General features: G+C 46.3%; 1 protein-coding gene across 4 annotated transcripts in view; it reads right to left on the bottom strand.

The window, feature by feature from the left end:
• Window positions 1–12696: 12696 nt before the first annotated feature.
• Window positions 12697–22078, bottom strand: part of POLE2 (DNA polymerase epsilon 2, accessory subunit) — a 490721-nt gene continuing 481339 nt past the window's right edge. For all 4 annotated transcript variants that reach the window (XM_078659706.1, XM_078659707.1, XM_078659704.1 and 1 more), the window contains one exon: window positions 12697–12956. In XM_078659706.1, the coding sequence (XP_078515832.1) occupies window positions 12938–12956 (19 nt within the window). In that variant the 3' untranslated portion in view covers window positions 12697–12937. The remainder of the gene's footprint in view (window positions 12957–22078) is intronic.

The raw sequence follows: 22078 nt of genomic DNA on the forward strand, positions 1-22078 counted from the left end.
AAAGTCAATTAATAAGAAGGTACTTCATTAACTCAAATTCTTGGATACTAAATAAATGAACTCTGATTACCGATTAAGAAAACCACCATTTAAATTAGACTCTTAGAGACGGACGCTACTGGTCTATGTGAGGGGACGGTCACACTATGCCGTGTCCCATAGAACACCCAACATGAGAGACCAGTGAGCCAATGATTTTTAGCTCCGCAGACCTATTCATGTTACACAATTGTTGCACTGGGCGCGTACAGTGGCGACGCAGCACAACGGAGGTGGGGGCATAACAAGGAATGGGGGAGAATTGACGGTAAAAATAAAATCTAAAAATCCCTAATCTCTCGCTGCCCCGACGCAGTGGGCTGCCTCGATACTTCACTCCTGGCAGTCTCTGGCAAGGCACAGGCTGCCCAGCTAATTCAGACGCTGCACTCATGCTATGAGAGCAGCGCCGGATTGGTCTGAGAGGCCTGGTCTGCCGCTCAGACACTGCCTGGGAGCCTACAGCTTTTCTCCAACCGGCTGTGAACACAGCTGGGTTAAAAAACAGAAATGCTCATGTCAGTTTGGCCAGACTAAGAAGGCAGAGCAAACTTACATGTTCTCTTCTAAGTGCCCACCACTCCTGTCTGTCATGGCCCGGTCTAGCATGCATGCACCGTCAGCCACAGCCCCGCACAGAAAAATAACTATTATAGTTTTAATATCATTTTATTTTTCAGTGACAGACTCTAGCCAGTGGGGTGACTCTCCTCCACCATTACGGAGGAGCAGCCCCATGGCCCATAGCCCTCAAGTGAGGAAAGAGTGAGAAGAGGGAGATGATTGGGGTTGAAGATATGATAACAGACAGTGACACGTACAAACCTCTCTCGACTGTTTCGAGCCCTGGACAGACCTACTGCTCTAACGAATGTTTTACGTGGCTCATTGGTCCCAAGATCTTACCCTCATGTTGACAAGAGTCTGACTGGATTTTGATTTGGGGGAGGGCTGCAAAGTCCTCTCTCTGCCTTCAATATAACACCTTTAAGCTTATGTACAGTGGTATCTGACCACAGTCTGCCGAAAAGCGATGTATGATACACCTGACAATTGTTGGAGGGGGGTTAGTGGAACTAACCTTTCTCCTTTCTCCTCATGCTGAGGTTAGCGCTCCAGCCTCCTGAGCCACCAATAGGATTTAAGCAGGGAACATCACACACGCGCAGCGGGCGCGCCGAAGACGCGCCAAAGGCAAGCCCGTCTGCGCCCGTCCGTGCCTGGATCGGGCCTAGGGCCATATCCCCTGGCCGCAACTCACAAATACCAAGAAATCCTACCTAGGCAAGGAACTTCTTCTACTACGCCCACCACTTGATAATTCTTGCACAATATTTGCATTGGATGACCCAGCCAAAAAAAAGATAACATCATGCCCCCACTGTGAATTCAAGTTTTTCATAACATCTTACTGAAAGACTACTATCACCCATTTTAGGGATAAAAACAAGGCACCGACCATAGAGGCTGCACTTATTAATGCTCGCTCTTTGAGCAAACACAAGCAAGAAATAGCAGACTTGATCACTGATCGTAACATCGATCTACTGTTCATTACAGAAACATGGACCGACCAAGCCTCTGAACCAGACTTGGCTGTAGCCACTCCTGAAGGCTACATATCTCTGAGACAGGATAGAGTAAATAAAAAAGGAGGTGGACTGGCTATGATCTCGCGAAACAATCTTTCCATACGAATAGTCCACGTTCCTACATCAACGGGTGAAGCTATTCATTTTTCTATTTCGCTAACTCCCTTACAAACTTTCAAAGGAATTCTACTTTATCGACCCCCAGGAACTAGGACCGAATTCCTAGCCACCTTCAACAATTTGATGGAATCCTTAGTGGTAGAGGACTCATTCACCATTTTAGGTGATTTCAACTTCCACCTGGAAAATACAAATAACAAGGACACTAATTGGTTATTAGCAGATCTTAATTCCATGGGCCTAGCACAGCTGGTCACGAAGGCCACTCATGAAGCAGGCCAAACTTTGGATGGTTTATTCTCCAGCTCAAAACAAGTTCTTGTAAAAGACATCCTGCCACTAGCATGGACCGATCACCATGCAATTATATTTAACATACTAACTGATAATAACCTACGGACTAAAGCGTTGGAAACTAGCCCAGAGGTATTTAAGGTATGGAAAGACATAAATTTTGAACAATTTAAAACTCTTCTGTCCACCACTCTTCCTGAGGTGTCCTCCAACCAAAACATAGCCTCTACTAGATACGCCAACTGGCTCCAAAATGCAGTGAATTTGCTGGTACCGAGTAAAACGATCTAAAAAAAATAGGACTTCTCCCGCAGCACCCTGGTTTCCAGACTCTCTCAGGGAACAAAAACAAATGTGTAGAAATCGGGAAAGACACTGGCGTAAATTCTACGCTGATGAAGATAAAATTCGCTACAGGGAACAATTGGCCAAATATAAACTCATGATCATGCAGGAAAAAAGTAAATTCTACACAGCTCAAATCAAATTAGCTAAAAATTCAAATCAACTTTATCAAGTAGTTAACAAGTTAGTGGGCCGACTACCAGTAGCCGCTCCTATGCCATCACAATCCCTATGCAATTCATTAGCGGATTATTTTTATGAGAAAGTAAATAAGATCTATACTGAATTCTCATTACACAAAAATCATAATTCACAGTCTACATTAACACATTTTTCAGATCATCCTCTCTTTCAGTTTGAAACAGTAACAGGGGATCAAATCGCCAAGATAATGAACACTATTAAAGCTGGATCAGCTAATGACCCATGTCCAACCAAAGTTTTGCCCCTGTCACAGACCTTATTGCTCCAGTATTAGCACAAATTTGTAATACCATGTTTACATCAGGTATTTACCCTACCTCATGGAAAAAAAACATTTTAAAACCACTTCTAAAAAAACCACATTTGGTTCCGCAGGACATCAAGAACTATAGGCCGATAGCCAGCTTACCTTTTGCGGCCAAAGTGGTTGAAAAGGTGATGAACCAACAACTCTCTAAATACATAGAAGACCACCACATGTTAGATGACACCCAATTTGGCTTTTGAAAAGCGCATGGTACTGAAACAGCTCTAATCAAAGCTTCAGAAGATATAAGAACCATCTTGGATCAGGGAGGCACGGCTGTGCTTATACTGTTAGATCTGTCAGCTGCCTTTGACACGGTCGATCATACTACCCTGATCGACCGTGTCACTGCAATGGGTATCCAAGGAAGGGCAAGAGAATTACTGTCATCTTTTTTGTCCAACCGGACCCAGGCAGGGACTCTGGGCTCTTTCCATTCTGCCCAATTGACGTTACCGTGCGGAGTACCACAAAGCTCATCCCTAAGTCCGACACTCTTTAACATCTATGTGTCAGACCTAGCCAGAGTCATCAAGGCACACGGGATGGGCCTTACATCCTATGCGGATGACACCCAGTTGGTGCTCGTGGTTAACAACAATGGAGAGAAGGTAGCAGCTAACTTTCAAGAGGGCATGCTGGCCATCAGTAACTGGATGGTCAGCAATTGCCTAAAATTGAACTCCGATAAAACGGAGGTCATTATCTTTGGTAAACTATCCCCCTCTTGGTCCAGCTCCTGGTGGCCACCTTCATTGGGCACTCCACCTAACCCAGTACTTAAGGTCAGAAATCTAGGCATCATGTTCGATGACAGATTGACTTTTGTCCCCCATGTAAACCAGGTGGTCTCAGCAGCGTTCCACAAACTTCGCACGATCAAAAAAATTCTTCCATTTCTCCCAGTGGCCGCAGACAAAACTCTAGTCAGTACATTGGTGATGTCATCCTTGGATTACTGCAATGGGCTGTTTGCTAATGCACAAAGCAGGACTATTCAAAAATTACAAACCGTTCAAAATGCGGCTGCCAGAATGCTGTCAGGGAGCCCTAAATTTAAATCCATCTCCCACCTGATCAAAAGGTACCACTGGTTGTCAGTAAGAAATCGTATAAAATTTAAGGCATTATGTATTGCCTATAAAGCCTCACGAAAAATAGGATTCCCAGTTTCTAATAAATCAGTTATTTACCTGTTACCCCAACAGACTGCTCCGCTCCTCCACTGCCTGCCAGCTAACTGTACCACGCACAAAAACTGTCTCCTGGGGCGACAGGTGTTTTGTCGTCACAGCGGCAAGATTCTGGAACGCCCTCCCGTTGAAGATCAGAGCCTCTCAGTCATTGTTACAATTTAGAAGGATGATAAAGACGTGGCTGTTCAACCAATAATCTTGTCTACTGATTCTGCTTACCGTCCGCAGCGCCGAGACGCCCCAGGGCATTTGCGCACTTTATAAATTTCAATAAATAAATAAATAAATAAACGAGGACAAACATGCACATTTGACGGGAGTGCCCACAGGTGCGGTCGATTCTGGGAACAGGTGTTTATGTGGATATAGAGAATCATTAACATCAGCTTACCTCGATTGCCCCAGGCAGCTCTTTTGGGGCACATGGTTGCAGAGGCCCTGCCTTCCCCTTCCTGGGCAGAAGGAAAGTTATAACGACTCTCCTCATGGCCGCTTGCCTAGTGTTAGTCCAGAGATGACAGAGCACTGGATCACCAACAATAGACCAGTGATGGGCAAAGGTCTAGTCCGTCTATGCGATGGAACGACTGACGGCCATCTTGAGGGACACAGTCTGCAAGTTCAAAAAAATATAGACACCATTCCTAATATTTGTTAAATGAGAAAAGAGATCAGACACAGCCACCTCCCTTGATTCGGCAAGCTGGACATGGGGCGCTGGACGAAGGTGCAGATCAGGAAGCAAAGGATTGTATGAACCGATTGCTATTGTTATTTTAGAATTATGCCTTGTTGTATCATTCCTCCCTGTGTGTATGCTCATATGTATCTGAAAATGTCCTCACGATATTTTGCAGTGGCCATTTCATGGTTTCAAATGTCTAAATACAGTTGGTTAAACAAATTTGGGATGTATCTTCTTACATGACTTGGCTCCTAATGGATAGCGATCATTCTCCATAAACTGCTTCTAGTTGGTGCAATTTGGAGAAGTGTTGCGTTCTAAGAAAATATAAGAAAAGGTGGCTCAGACGAATTGGAGTTTCAGTTAACTCAGTACATTACTATCAGAAAACAAGTTACTTACCTGAAACTTTGGTTCTCCAGTATTGGTAACTTTCATAGATTCCCATAGCTTGTATCATTCCCCGTCGTCGGAATGGGAGTCTCAGTAACCAAAATAACATAGCAGTAGATACAAAAGAGAAAGAAGACGGCCTAGGCCTCATTCCCTTTTGTAGCCTATCCACCTCTTTTTGCAAAAGAGACCAAAGAAAAGCAACAACCAATCAGATTAGCCTCACCCCATAGAACCCTCCTGCGAGAAGCTCAGAGCCTCAGATTTTCGTAGCCGTTGTGTAACAATATAAAAAAACCTGATGAGGGCTGAGCTTTCCCAGGGGAGGAGGGCGGGCGCGTGGGAATCTATGAAAGTTACCAATACTGGAAAACCAAAGTTACAGGTAAGTAACTTGTTTTCTTACTCCAGTATTGGAAGTTTTATAGATTCCCATAGCTTGTATCAGAGTAGCTAGCAGTCAGAAGCACATTTTGCTCCCTCATTGTCATCTCTTTTCTCTATTCTCTTTAAAAAAAAAAAAATTACATCAAGCTAAAACATTAACAAACAGTGCAATAATATTTAGAACACATAGCAAAATGTGCTAATAACAATAAAGAAAGGAAGGAGGGAAGAAAGGAAAGCTCACCACTCAATGGAAGAGGTTCCTCAGGACGGTCTGTCCTACAGCCGTGTCTTCTTGTGCCGAGGTCTCCAGGCAGTAATGTCTTGTGAAGGTGTGCGTACTGCTCCAAGTTGCAGCCCTGCAGATATCTTTAATCTGGACTCCCACAAAAAGAGCCGCAGACGAAGCCATGGACCTTGGCTGAGGAAAGAATGCCTTAAGAATCACCGGCTCATTTAAATGAAAGTCCGAAGGCACCTTAGGTATGAACTTTGGATTCGTTCTTAGAATCACTGTATTTCTCTTGAATTGAAGGAAAGGTTCCTGGATTGTTAGAGCTTGTAACTCACCAATCCTTCTTGCAGAAGTGAGAGCTAGAACGAGCGCCATCTTCCACGAGAGGAATTTCATATCTATTCAAAGGGATGCTTTATCAGCTGGGTGAGAACCAAATTCAAATGCCACACGGGAGGCGGAGGCCTCACTGTAGGAAAGACTCTAATAGGCCTTTGAGAAATTGCTTAATAATCCTGGCTGACCAAAGAGAAGGTCCAGATGCAGTGCGTCTATAGCGAGAAACTGCCGCCAAATGAACCTTTATGGATGAATGAGCCAGCCCCACCTTAGCCAAAGACAGGAAATAAGGAAGAACCTGGTGAGGTTGACTCGAAAAAGGGTCGATACCCTCCTGCTGACACCAGATACAAAATCGTTTCCATTTTAAACTGTATGTCTTGTTAGTAGAAGGAGCTCTAGCCTGAGAGAGAACCTCCCTTATCTCTTCCGAGAGATTTAGCCCAAGAAACTCTCACTGCTCAGGAACCATGCTGACAGGTGTAAGGAGCGAGGATCCGGATGCCAGACGTGGCCCTGGGACATCGTGAGAAGATCCGGGACTATCCGTAGAGGACGTGGAGGGTCCAGAGAGAGGAGGTGAAGCTCTGTGAAGCAAAACTGTCTCGGCCACACTGGAGCTATGAGGATCATCCTGCACTGCTCCGTTTTGATCTTCCTGAGTATTCTCGGTATTAATGGGGGGAAAGGCGTATAGAAATGCGCCTGACCAGGCTATCGAAAGCGCATTCCCTTTCGATCCGCGATGGTGTAGCTTGCTTGCGTAAAACTGGCATTTTTTGTTCACCGGGGTGGCAATGAGATCTATTGAGGGTTTGCCCCACCGGTGGAAAATCTCCTCCAAGACAGTCTGGTTTAGTTCCCATTCATGGCTGACTGACGAAAGCATGCTGAGCATGTCCGCCTTTTCTTTGTGCACTCCTGGAAGGTGTTCTGCTTGTAGCGATATTCCTTGTAGGATTGCCCACTCCCAAATCTTCTGGGACTCCTGCGACAACGGAAGAGATCTGGTACCCCCTTCTTTGTTTATGTAGTGCATACCCGTGGTATTGTCCGTGCGGACGAGAACCGCCGAACCCTGCAACCGTGGAAGGCTTGCAGTGCCAGACGAATCGCCCTGCATTCCAGGAGATTGATATGAAGAAGGCGGTGCTGAGGCAACCAATGTCCGTTTACATGCAAGTCTTGAAGCACCGCACCCCAGCCTTCCAGCGAGGCATCTGTAGTCACTACTTGAGGATTGATTACGAAGGATAGACTTTGGGATACATTTTCTTCCTTCGTCCACCACAAGGCTGCCTTTTTCATTGCCGCAGTGATCACTACCTTGTCATCGAAAGATCCGTGTACTTACTGCCATTGCATGTCGAGCTGCTCCTGAAGTGACCACATCTGCAACCTGCAGTGGGGTATCGGAGGAATGCACGAGGAAATCACTCCTAGCAGGGATTTGTAACGGCGTACTGAAAGATACCTTCTTTTTCGCAACAGATGAGCCATGGACATTAGTTTCTCTTGCCTTTCAAAGGATGAGAAGCCTTGCTGAGAGACATTTCCAGGATGGCTCCCAGGAATCGTGCTTCTGTGGACGGGCAGAGAGATGACTTTTCCCTGTTGAGAGTCAGGCCCAGATTGCTGAACAGATTTGTACAAGCATCGACTGTTTCTTACGCTGCACACCTGGTCGGGGCCTTCAGCAACCAATCGTCCAGGTAGGGGAAGACTTGAAAATGCTGCCTCCTTAGGAAAGCTGCCACCGGTGCCAGCACCTTGGTAAAGACCCTCGGAGCAGACCGAAGTCGATAAGGTAGAACCTTGACCTGTAAGTGGCTCTTGGCTACTATAAACTGTAGAAACCTCCTGTGGGCTGGATGAATGGGTATGTGAAAATACTCATCTTTGAGATCGAGAGTGGCCATGAAGTCTCCCGGGTTGAGGAGACATAAAATATACTGAAGACACACCATCCGAAAGGATTGACTTATGAGATAGGCGTTTAGCTCCCTGAGATCTAAATTGGGGCGCCACTTCTCAAGCGCCTTCTTGACCAGAAATAATCTGGAATAGAAACCTTCTCCCTTCTGAGAAAAGGGGACCGGCTCTATAGCTTCCTTGAGGAGCATTTGATGAACTTCGAGCCGCAGATGTTTCGAAGGCATGGCGGTTCAGGGCTTGGAAGGTGGAAAATGAACAAACTCCAGCGTATGGCCATCTTGAATGATGTTGAGTACCCAGCGGTCTGATGTTATCCGTTTCCAGTTGTGGAGGTATTGAAACACCCTGTCTCCCACAGATGTTGTCGGGGAGGCGGGTACAGCAGGCAGAGCCAGAACGCCGCTATTGTCATTTAGTGGTGTCACGTCTCTGGCGATTCTGCTTTCCTCTAGAGTTAGACCTAGAGAAAGAAGAGGTCTGGCCTTGTCTTTGATGATAAGACGGTCGATAAGACTGAAACGTTGAACTATAAGAAGGATACTGTTGCTGCTGGTATGAACCCCTGTTGGATGTGGTACTCTTTCCTCTGGCTCCACGGAAAGGAACCTTCCGATATTGTAGAGTTCCTAAGGATCTTGCTGTATCCGTATCCTTTTTTATGTCCTGGAGGGCATCATCAATATGTTTGCCAAATAATGCCTCCGCATCAAACGGAAGGTCCAGGATTTTGTTTTGGACCTCCGACCGGAACCATGTAGCCCTGAGCCAGCTTTGGTGACGAAGAACAGCTGCGCCTGCCAGAGAGCGGAAAGCCGTTGTGGCAATATCCATAGTGCAGTCGATCACCTCTGCTGATGTAGCCTCTCCCTTTTGCAAAATCTTCTTTGCTTCCACCTTGGACTCCTGCGGCAGCTGGTCTAAATATGGTGAGAGGTCGCACCACATCTGGCGATCGTATCTGCCAAGAATTGCCAACGCATTAGCCGCTCTAATCAAAAGACTCGCCATTGAGGAAAACCTTTTCCCTGTATTATCTAGGTGTCTGCCTTCATCAGGAGGAGTAGTCAGGGGCGCAGAAGGGTTGCGTGATTTTCTCTGAGCCGCCTGCGATATTACCGAATCCGGCTTCGGCTGACCTATTAAGGATGCTGGACTATCATCAGGGGCCTTTTATTTTTTCTCCAGGCATGGCAAGACTGGAATGACAGTAGCCGGATTCTTCATTGCCTTTAATCCTTCGTCCCAGATAACCGACAATAGGAATGGAACGGACCATTTTCTGATAAGGTTCTTTAAAATCATAAAGAAAACACTCTGTTTGAACAGAAGGCATGGGAAATTTAAATCTATTTGAGGCTCTCTCCATCAGTTTGTGAAACCCCCCAATGTCTGCCAGGGGAGAATCAACTGTATCCGTAGTAGGAGAAGCTAGGTCCGGTATCACATAGTCATCCCACTCCACACACTTGCCAGGCCTGTTGCTATCGTCGTGATCCTCGTCCGAGGAATCGTCCTGTACCTCTGGAACCACCGGAGGTATAACTGGGCTGATGACCTGCGGCTGTGATACCATCTGGGATGGTGCTCTTGGCGAAACCACAGAAGAAGCTGGTGGAGCAGACACATCTTGAACCGCAGAAAATGAAGGGAGGAGGAGGTTGATAGAATGTCTTCCTATAGTCCAGCAACATGCCCTGAAGATATGCCAAGAGGGAAGAAGGAACAGAAATCATCTCTTGGCCAGCGTCCTCCTGACGATGAAAGAAATGCTGGTATGAGTGCTCATGATGTTAGAGAAGAAGGCTTTTTGAAAGCTTTAGCAGACTCAACCACTGCTCCAGCTGAAGGCAGTCCTTCCCTCTCCTTTACACCATGGTGAGGAGATTTGCTAGGACTCCGGCTCTCAGACTCACGAGGGGTCTTTTTTTAGGCCTTTGCGTGACGGTCTGTAGATGGTGAAGGGGAAGCCCTACCCCTCTTCAATGACCTTCTGGACGAAGTGGCAGATGATGAATCATCGCTGTCACTTGACAGTGTTTCCTTCCTCGACTTCAGTTTTTGGAGCCAGGTGAGGAGGCGACCCTCACGGTCCCGGAGAGTCTTTGTTGAAAAGGTGCGGCAGATCGATCTTGCAGTCCGATGCTTTGTGGTCAGAGTACAGGCAATATATGCAGTCCTTATGCCTGTCCTCCGCATACAAACTTTTCTTGCCACAGGTGGAACAAGCCTTAAAATGGGCTTTCTTCTCCTAGTCAGATATTCCAAGACGAAATATCAAACAATTCTGAAGAAAAAACTGCAGAAAAATAGTCAACTAGAGTTGATGTGAGCAGAGCTCAAAGGAGACTCCCTTAGCACAACGTGCAGTAGAAAATCTGAGGCTCTCTCAGGAGGGTTCTATAGGGTGAGGTTAATCTGATGGTGGATATGCTACAAAATGGAATCTACTGCTATGTTATTTTGGTTATCGAAACTCCCATTCCGACGACGGGGAATGATACAAGCTTTGGGAATCTATGAAAGTTGCAATACTGGAGTAACTGCTGTGAAGCAGGTCCTTCCTTAAAGTTGGTATCAGAGGAATAAGCATAAAGTGCTAGATAACTTGTCGTTTGAAAGGCAAGGCAAATGATCACCACAGAAACATGAAACGCTAGATCAGAGTAAGAAAGGGGACTGGTTCTCTTAACAGTTGGGAAAATGAATGACTTTTACTGTAATTAGAAGAAGGCCTGAAACACTGCTGTTCCTAATGTGCTGTACGAGAATAGTGTAAGACATCCCAGACCCATTGTTTGCGTCAGGAAAGCTGCCCTGAAGTTTGTGATCATGCGATTGGGATACTATTTGTGGTGGCCAAAATACTGAGCCACTGTGTAGGGTAGTACGGTTCATGGTCTTTCGTAGGGAAGCCTCTAGTGACTGCTAACAGCGAGCAATGGACAACACACAAGATGATGCATTACTTGGAGAAAAACGGAATGGCTCATGAAACATCTGCACTGATCATAATGGAATGTGGCCGCATAGCAGGGAGAGGAGGACCATAATGGGAAGAAGAGGTTGATCACATAACAAGGACATACAGTTTAACAGTTCATACAAAGGTAAGAGGTACCAAGTGAAATGCTGTAGAGATACAGTCTAACTCCTCTGTGCCCTGACTAGATAACACTAGCTCCAATAGTGGTAGATAGATGGTGTGGCTATCTGTCCAAGTGCTGAATTGGCTAGAAAAGGGCAAAATAATAATACGACATGCACAAAACTACACGAGCTGTGCTTGAGAAGTCAGTGATTGGATAAGTGAGACCCCCACGCAGCAGACCATCTTGTGCTTCCTACAACATAGAGGGATTTACTGTCTTAGGAATGGTGTTGTGGAGCACAAAATGGTTTTCCTACTGACTGTGAGAAAGGAGCTTGGCAGAGCTAAGAGTTAAAATGAGCGTGGTAAGGAGTGTTGGAGAAGCAGTGTGAAAAGGATTTTTTTTGTTTGAATATGTTTATTATCTTATCATTACAGCGCGGGGATGCCTTCGGGTCACCAGGCGCTCTACAAGTCGTTAAAATAAATAAATAAAATAAATAAAATCTTTTTCCTTATTCATAATACATAACAGTATGGTAATCGAGAAATGCAATATGTCATCTTGCATACATACAAAATAATTCAAAAAAAGAGAAAATGTACAATGAGTTGCTGCAAGACATCTAACCTGTACCATATCTCAAAAAGAAAGAACACCCACAAGGGCCCTGTTGTTACCAAAAGAAATCAGCTGCCTCAAAGGATTGTAATTACATTTGAAATAGTGAGAGTGTTTCAGGAGCTGGGGAATTGTGATGAGGCCCATGTTTCAATCCGTGCAAACGGAGCAGGTGTGTATTTCAGAAATAGCTTTAGAGAGTGTACAACCACATGGTCGTAACATATGTATCCCTCGGGTCTCGTGGGTACGGCACAATGAGGGTGCAAATCTCCAGCCATGCGTCATCGTCTGTTCATGTCTGTAAACGGGTGCTGAATCCAGTTTTGCAGGTGTTATCGGTGATGAATATGAATATATAAAAGGCAGAGTTCGGATGATTCGATATTCAAAGCATCTTATCAACTAATAAGAACCCTAAAATCAACATTGAAATAAAGACGTATAAGAAGTAGTGTGAAAATGATCTCGTCATTTACAGAATTGCATATGAATCTTTTGAGTGACTGTGTTGTTAAAAATGTTTCTACGAACGGGGGCAAAGTAGTAGTATACAAGTAGTGGCTTGATGATGGAGGTGTTTGAACAATGCATGGATAATTGGTTTATTTAGTTTGAAACCACTGGCCTGAGCTGGGATAACTTGAAAGGCAACGTTGAAGGGGGTAAGATAGTCTGGTCTCTGCTCCTGATGGGAGGTGAAGAAAGTCTTTAATAAATCAAGCAGGCTATTTCCACTCATGTATTTGTGCTTATTACAACATTCCTGCCTCATTTGTGAAAATAAACAAGAAAACAAAAGTAAAAAACATCTTTTTCTTTTAAGACACTCTACAGTATTTCCAAAATATGAAAAAGTGCTAAGCCAAAGCTAATACATTCATTATTATTTTTTATAGAAAATCAAGACTCAAATTGATTTGATTTGTACACTTTAATTACAAAATGCATTATTAACAATATATAAAATACACAAATAATGACACGATGATTTAGAAAACTGGCTTGCTGACAAAGTCAACAACAATAGATACATGTTCTGGTTGCTGATCCGGTGAAAATGTATTGCTGTTTTTGGTTGTCCTTCTTTTACCAATAAAAAGATGTATTTATAAATAATCAGAACGTTGGACTGCTTTCACAGAGTTCAAGGAATTTACGCGTTTTGAAGTTTGCTGGGAAAGAAAACAAAAAAATATTTTTTATACAGGAAATCAATTGCTATAATACATGGAACGGTGCAGTTGTTTACATTTAGTAAAGGCATGCTGTTTTACGTTTTTAAAAGACAGTGTTCATCTTAAATACTGATGCGTGTTGTTGCAATAGGATGCACCTTGCATATTTCGTATTCCAAAAGTTTGAGAATATCTACCTTTTGATTAATGCAAAACTGATTCTCAAATCCATTATTTCTATTCCATGTGCAGTGAGCATAATAATGCATACGCTTCTCTATTTTGTGTGGTTCATGAGAGCTCCCTGCACGCACCGTTCCCAATTAGCAGATATTTTCTTGCTTAAAAAAATCAAATCTGGGTTTATGATTTGTCAATAAGAATTGTTCCAAGGATAAACACCAGTGGAGATAAGGTAATGAGGACGGCTCCTGTCTGAGCAGCGTCGACCCACAAACAAAAGTCCCAGGTCAGAGCTGAGAAAAAAAATGGTAATAAAGTTTTTTTATTACCATTTTATTTTTCAGCAACCGAACTGAGCATCAGGAAGGGGCCAGGTCATTCCTACTGATTGGCAGCAGGGAGCTTTGAGCTCTCGCATGGCTCTTTGGCCAGCGCCTTCGGTAACAATATATCTGTAAGAAACAGTAGTTAGTGTTAGATTCCTTACCTTAGAATAGCCCCAAACGTCAGGCTGGCTCCGGAAAGTTTTCGGCAGCAGTACCCTTGCGCGTCGGTAGGCGTCGTCTGCGGCTCCGCATCCATCATAGTGATCGCCGGGATGATGTCGTCGGAGTACTTAGACGCCGCCCTCGCATGCTGACGTCAGTTCTGTACATAGCTTTCCGCGCCAGGAACGCAGAGCCATGATAGAAACCGACACTGGGGCCATAAAACTAGGCCCCTGAAAGGGATGTCCTTAACCCTAGATATCGGTCCGCAGAACGGGGAGGGAGGGTGGGGCGGTAAGGAATCTAACACTAACTACTGTTTCTTACAGATATATCGTTACAAAAGGTAAGTAACTTGTGCATCTGAAAGAAACAGGTTAGTGTTAGATTCCTTACCTTAGAATAGATACCCCCGCAATACCAACCCCGATGGTGGGTCTGCGGACCAATGATCACATCAGAAAGTCCTGGAGAACGGAACTGCCAAAAAAGCCATCTCTCCGGACTTGGCTGTCCAGGCAGTAGGGCTTAGGGACTCCCCGACCCAGGGCAGTAGTAGCCGCCGTGGCCCGAGTGGAATGGGCGCGTAGCCCCACAGGAGGCTCCTTTTTCGCCAAGGAGTAGCAAACCTTGATGCACAAAATGACCCACCGAGAGATGGTCCGCTTCAGCACCGCCCGTCCCTTCTTAGCGCCCACGTAACCAACAAAGAGCTGGTCGTCCACCCGGAAGTGGCGTGTGGTAGAAGGAGAGCACAGGTTTTGGGTCCAGACGGTGGAGCCTCTCTTCCTCTTTCGAGGGATGCGGAGGCGGAAAGAAGGTAGGCAAGGTGATGGACTGCCCGATATGAAAGGCTGTAACCACCTTGGGCAGGAAAGAAGGACGAGTCCTCAGAACAACCTTGTCCGGATGGACAGAGAGGAAAGGAGGTTTGGAAGATAGAGCCTGGAGCTCACTCACTCTCCTGGCAGAGGTGATGGCAACCAGGAATGTGGTTTTAAGAGTCAGAAGACGTAGAGGACAGTTATAAAGTGGCTCAAAGGGAGCGCACATCAGATAAGTCAGTACAAGGTTCAAGTCCCACTGAGGCATCACGAAAGGAACAGTAGAAAACATGTGTGTGATGCCTTTCAAGAACCGATTTACAACAGGGGACTTGAAAAGAGAAGGCTGATCAGGAAGCCTCAAGAAGGTTGAAATGGCCGAGAGATAGCCTTTGATAGTGCCCAGAGCAGAGCCCCGCTGGGCAAGAGAAAGAAGAAAGAGGAGAACCTCTGAAAGGGGGGCAGAGAGTGGATCCACAGCCTTCGCTGTGCACCATGCCACAAATTTGTTCCACCTGCAGGCGTATACCGATTTTGTGGAGGGACGCCTGGCTGCCAGAATCACATCACAGACTTCAGGAGGCAGGTCAAATGGCCACAACTGTCGCCGCTCAATCTCCACGCATGTAGATGGAGACTGGACAGGTTTGGGTGGAGGACCGTCCCCCGCTGCTGCGACAGAAGGTCCTCCTGAAGAGGCAGACAAATCGGGGGATCGACTGACATGCTGAGTAGCTCGGGATACCATTATCTTCGTGCCCAGTACGGAGCCACAAGGATGACTTGGGCCCGGTCTTGCCTGATCTTCTTCAGCACTCTGGGCAGAAGCGGTATAGGTGGGAAGGCGTAAAACAGACCGCAGCTCCACTCACGACGAAAAGCGTCTCCGAGCGAGTGCCGCCTTCGAAATACAAACGCGCAGAACTGATGACATTGCGGGGTTCTCTTTGGTGGTGAATAGATCTAACCAAGGCTCTCCCCTCTGCCGAAAGAGACCATGCGCCACGTCCGAGTTCAGACGCCATTCGTGATCCATCATGCACCGGGTCTGAGTTCGTCCATCCTGGCGTTCAGGGAACCTGCCAGGTGTTGAACCACCAGGGTGACGCCCTGGTGTTCCAGGCATGTCCAGAGGTGCAGAGCCTCCTGACAAAAGGTCCACGACCCCACCCCGCCTTGCTTGTTGCAGTTCCACATGGCGATGGTGTTGTCCGTGAACACCTGCATTTCACTTCCCCGGACAGAAGGAAGGAATGCCTTCAGTGCAAGATGGATCGCCCGCAGCTCCAGAAGGTTGATATGGAGCCGGGACTCCGCCGGAGACCAGAGGCCTCTGATTTCTGCCTCTCCCATGTTGCACCCCCATCCCAGGAGGGACGCATCCATCACTACAACGTGCTCCGGTTGGGGTAGGGAGAGGGATGTGCTGCTGACCCAATCGCGGTTCGTGAGCCACCACTGCAACGACTCGCAGTGCCCTCCGAGATCAGGACTTGGTCGGACAGGTTGCCCTGATGCTGTGCCCACTAAAGCTTCAGGTCCCACTGCAGAGCCCGCATCCGCCACCTGGCGTGATGCACCAGAAGGATGCAGGAGGCCATCAGTCCGAGGAGCCGCAGCGTCAACCTGACCAAAACTCGGGATAAAGGCTGAAAGATCGGAATCAGAGCCTGAATATCCCGAACCCGCTGTTCGGGAGGATAAACCCGAAACTGCGCCGAGTCCAGAACCGCTCCGATGAAAAGGAGCTTCCGAGAGGGGCACAGGTGTGAGTTCGGCACGTTGATGGAGAACCCCAGCGAGTGTAGGAGATCGGCCGTAGTCTGGAGGTGGAAGACGACTGTCTGGGGCGAGCCCGCCTTCAACAACCAGTGATCGAGATAGGGGAAGACTGAAACCCCTGATCTGTGCAGATGAGCTGCGACCACCGCCATCACTTTCGTGACCACCCGAGGGGCGCTGGTAAGGCCGAAGGGCAGCACAGTAAACTGAAAGTGCTTGTGGCCTACCGTGAACCGCAGGTATCGCAGGTGGGCCGGCAGGACGGGGATGTGGAAATATGAGTCCTGCAAGTCCAACGCTACCATCCAGTCTCTAGGGCAGCCAGGAGTGGTACAAAAGTCAGCATCTTGAACTTCTCCTTCCGGAGAAAGCCGTTGATGCTCCGGAGGTCCAAGATAGGGCGCAGGCCTCCCTTTCCCTTCTTGGGTAAAAGAAAGTAGTGGGAGCAGCAACCACGTCCTACTTCTGGCCCAGGAATGCGCTCGATGGCCCCGTTGGCCAAGAGGTCCATAACTGCCTCCTGCAGAAGTTGCAAGTGATCCCCCGACATGCGGTGGCATGGCTGGAGGGGTCGCCTCGAAGGGGAGGGAGTAGCCCCTTCGGACGATTTGCAGCACCCACCTGTCTGATGTGATGGAGCGCCAGTGGAGGAGGTGATGGCGGACCCTGCCCCCGACGTCGAATGGGCCTGAAAGCTCGGACTAAGAAGGCTTTGAAGCAGATGCTGCGGGAGCGGATGTGGACTGACCTTGCCGTTGTCCCCCGGCACCGCCTCAGCGGTTACCACGTCCGCGGCAATGTTGAGGCTGGTTCTGCGGCCTGTGGCTGGCAGGACGTGTGGGGGCGCCCCTTCCTTGGCCACGAAAGGGGCGAAAAGCAGAAGTTTGCTGGCGCTGGCCCGACAAGCCCAAGGACTTGGCCGTAGCCCTGGAGTCCTTGAAACGCTCAAGTGCACTATCTGCTTTGTCGCCAAAAAGGCGACGGCCATCGAAAGGCATGTCCATGAGCGTGGCCTGGATATCGCCCGAGAAATTGGCGGACCTCAGCCAGGCGTGGCGGCGAACCGCCACCGTCGTGGAAATCGCCCTACCCAGCGAGTCCGTTGTATCCAGTCCACATCTGATGGAATAACGCGCCGCATCCCGCCCCTCCGCAAGGGCTTGACCTTCATCCAATCAGTCCTGTTACTCTCTACTATCATCAAGTCCAAAGGATGTACCGCAAAGGGTGTACCAGAGAGAGCGTAAAGAAATCTGGTGCAATATAACAGTCTAAGAAGTTCACAGACTTAAGAATCAACTCTGCAAGGAAAACAGTCATGTTTACAGTATGTACGTTGTTACACACATGAAGGCCCTGCAGATATAATTTACGAAACTTTTTCAAGAAAGACACTCATGTACCATACATCTGATGAAATCTGAATGAACTGCTGCTGGGAGGAATACCACTCCCCCAACTGTGTCTCTCAGCACTGAGAGATGCAGGAACAAAGTGCACCATTCATAAGCCCCCCCAAATAAATGTATGGCCTAGCGGAATGCACAGAGGACACTAATAGGATTTATTTTTTTTGCTCATGTATTACTAAACTCTTGGATCTGTCAGAATTGCCACTACTCGACAATCAAACAGCACTTAGGTTGGGACACAGACCTATCACTGCCTCTTCAACTAAATAGGCATATAGGAGTTATTTTATACTTCTTAATATAGACTTACTTAAAGTCATACCAGTGGCCAAAGTTGAGAAACAAATGTGGCCAGGGAATATCCTGTATTTTTGCAAGACGTTGCCAAAGGTACTGATGATAGACGCGAAGAATTTTCGAGCACAAGACCAGCATTTTGTTCCGTCAATGCAAAAGTTTACCCTTTTCACCCTTGCCTTTTCATTGGTAACTTATTTTTTTAATTATTTTTATTGTTTTATAGAGCGCGAACTAGACCTGTAAGTGTATCAGAGTGCTTTACTGGATTGACAAGTGGTATACAAAAAACTTAGGAGGGGTGGATACATTTGGGATAAAAACAGATTGATACATTTTACAAGAAACAAGCGGTCTCAGATCCCAGGGTGTATACTTTGGGATAAAAACAGGTAGATACATTTTACAAGAAACAAGCAGTCTCAGATCCCAGGGTGGGATGCCCAGAGGTCCCAGGTGGATATCATCCAATATCAACCAACACGCTTCGGGTCTAGGGGTGCCAACTTCAATATGTGGCCTCAACACCTTTATCTTTTTGTCTTATGTAGGTATGTTTTTATTTTTCCTCCTCTTTATCCTTCTTGTATTTCTTCTTGATGTGCCATTTATCTATTTTCTATACATTTCTTTTTCTTTCCTTTTCCTCTTTCATCTTTCTCCTTTACTTTTACTATATTTACATCATTCTTCCTTAATTCACTTCTTCTCTCAATATGCATATATGTAATTACCTTTACAATATATCCAATCTGAATGGATGTGTGTTACCTTTTTAATGTCTTTTAAAATTATATCTTGGAATGCCAAGGGTTCAACAATTATTGTCTCATTTACTAAAACATAAGGGGACATTGCACTTCTAAAACAGTCGACTTTCATTGAATCTGAGTCTTTAAAACTGAAAAGGTGCTCGGTAGATGAAGTTTTATTTTCTCTAGGAAATATTGAAATAAACTGTGTTGTAGCTTTATGTAACAAATCTCCAAATATCCAACCGAGTTTTCAAAATGCAAGCACTGAAGGAGCATGATTAGTTACCAGCTTTTTATTAATGATATTCTGATTTCCATTCTTAATATTTATGGGCCAACTCTAGAGATTGGCATTTTTAGTTCACTATTATCCAAAAGCACATGGATTACCCTTAAGACAACCTTGTGCTGGCAGGTGAACCTAACCAAATTGTTTATCCTTTTATTGACAGATGTTCCAGAACCAAATTTAACCCCAATAAAACACAAAAGATCTTTGTCAGCACAATCAAAGAAGAGTGGTAGTAGATGCATGGAAGTTATGCAACCCTCCCTACTTTAAGAGAGTTTAACACTTTCTCCGGTTCATTTGACTCAGTCAAGATTAGATTACTACTTTAATATCCCTTTTATACACTTCCCCTCACGCTGACATTTACATTAATGGTATTACATCATATTTTAATTTAGGTAGGGGTGTAATATAAGGTTGCCCCCGCTCACCTTTTCTGTTTAATCTGGCATTAGAATCTTTCATATGCAAGTTACAGCAAAACTCAGATCTTTATGGCGTTCATTATAATGAGCAGCATATTAATTCACTATATATTCGGAAGATATACTATTATTCTGATCAAAGCCTTTGTGGCGTCAAGGTAATTCAGGTAGAAGGTGCAGGTGGGCCACACCCATACACTCACCTATATACATACACTCACATCCCCATGCATTCACAAGCACAAACACACACACACACCAACCCATCCCCAGCACACTCACAAATACACATACATTCATACATACACATGCATGCATGCATGCAAACATCAAACAAAAAAATAGCTTGCCAGCTGCAGTAGTGACCTCGGCCACTAAGGCTCCTGGATGGTTGGGACTGCCACATCATCTCATTTGCTGACATTGGTTCAGCCAATGAGAGAGGAAGCAGTCCTTACCTCGCCCTAGAGTGGGATGGGATCAGTAAGACTGCTGATCCCACCCCACTCTATGACAAGATGACTAAGAGACTGTCCAACTTTTCGGTGGAAAGGGCTCACTGTATGCTGGCCTTCCCCGCCCCCCCAGGCCTGGGTCTCCGCCATGTACGATCATAGCACGGATCCTCAACTACACCGAATGCAATCCTTCAGGTGGCTCGCTCGCAAAGAGGCTAATGCATTGACAACGCAACGATCCACTTCTTTCTGGACTTCACCCTGCAGGTTCAGTGCCAGCGGAAAAGCTTTGATGAAGTTAAGAAAGCCCTGCGGGAGAAATAAATAAAATACATGATGCTCTTTCCTGCTAAGCTGAGAATAATCGCCAGTGGAAAAACCTGCCACTTCACCATGCCAGAGGAGGTGTGGGATTAGCTCGAAAGATGGAAGGTGGTAGAGCGATGAGCAAAGGGTGAAGGCGGGCTGAACCGCTTCGGAGTGGCCCGGGAACCCCCCTGACAGAACAGCAGAGATTGCAGAATCCTGCGTGAACTGAGCAGACAGTGCTGGAAGGGGTTGTAAGGGATGTGAAATATAGACTGAGACTGACAACCTTTGGGTTGCGGGGGAGTGGCAGGGGTGAGATGTGTGGGGGCTGGTACATTGAACTCCGATAACTTTGTACTGGCCTCAGTAGTGATGATGCAGCTTTCTGATTTTCTATTTTTACTGGAGATGCACTTCTAGGATCATTGATTTTATCCGAACTATACTCGTCTTGGCAGCCATAGTTAACCCCAGTTACTAGATGCTGTTAGAGGGGTGACAGGCGCTCTGCAAGTTGGAGGAGTGGGTAGTTCAAAACTCAATGCAGGGTAGGGGGAGTTGCGGGGTTTTACATAGGTATTACAGGTAAAAGAGTTTTTGGCTTTGGGTGACACACACTACTACGAGAGGGGGGTGCTCAGACAGGTTTTAAGGGTAGATGGGCACATAGTGGTGGAAGGAGTCATCGGCCCAGGTGACAGGATCCGCATAAAAAGATCGATGGTAGGGAAGCATGTTGAAGTGCAAGGCTTGAGTATCTGGTCCTAGAATGTCAATGGCCTGAGCAACGTGATAAAGCATACTCTTGTACTGCCACATTTAAAAACACATGGGCCGGAACATAGTGTTGCTGCAGGAGTAAGCATCTGAAAGGAAGCCAGTCCAGGGCACTAGACCGATTTGGATATGTCTTGCGTGCACATGCTGGGTATACCACTGACTCTAGAGGTGGGGGTATTCTTACAAAAAAATCAGTCTTTCACATCCCATCAGGTGTGGCATGATGCCCAGAGCTGATTCGTTGCCATGTCGGGGACATAGGAGGGTGTTGTACAAAATTTATGTTCGAGGTACATCCCGCCTACAATCCAAGGAATGGCACTCCCAGACTCCTTACAGACAGGGATCCTTGTTATGGTAGACGAAATGAATGCTGTTATGAATGTAGGGATTGACAGAGAAGGTAGTTGGAATGCTTAGAGGGGTGGGGGAGTGGATCAATGCCGTAGTTCGTAAAGACTAATGGGCTTAGTGGATCTATAGAGGGAGTCCCATCCTCAACAGGGACAATATACGTACTTTTCTGCCGCACATGGCTGATTCTCCTGGATAGATCACATTTTCACACTTCAGTCTCAGGTATCCAGGTTGCGCTTGGCCCAACACCATGCTAGGGGGATCTCAGATCACTCCCCGGTTAAGTTTCAGTTATTGAGCATGAACAGTGGCTACCTTATGCCCCCTAGAATTGATCCTTGGTGGAAAATAAGAGGCGTGAATATGCAGATTTATACTTTAAGGAAAATCAGGCATCTGCAGTATCGGCACCTATTCTCTGGGAGGCATTCAAGACAGTTCTTAAGAGGGGATGGTCACAGGCACTGATGGGGGGGAAGAAGGAGGACACAAGTTTGCAATGTTCAGCGTTAGAAAAGGCGATAGCGGGCTTGGAGGAGGTGGCAAAGTTAACAGGCGAAGCTGAGCACTGCCATAAGCTGCGGATGAGCCAGCAGGACCTGCGGGCACTGGCAGAAGATTTAGCGCGGAAGCACAAGATACTACTTGTGTAACGATATATCTGTAAGAGACATTAGTTAGTATTAGATTCCTTACCTTAGAATATCCCCAGGCGTCAGACTGGATCCGGATTTTTTTTGCGTAGCAGTACCCTTGC

The sequence above is a fragment of the Lissotriton helveticus genome, chromosome 9 (assembly GCF_964261635.1).
Source record: "Lissotriton helveticus chromosome 9, aLisHel1.1, whole genome shotgun sequence".
NCBI classification, from domain to species: domain Eukaryota; kingdom Metazoa; phylum Chordata; class Amphibia; order Caudata; family Salamandridae; genus Lissotriton; species Lissotriton helveticus.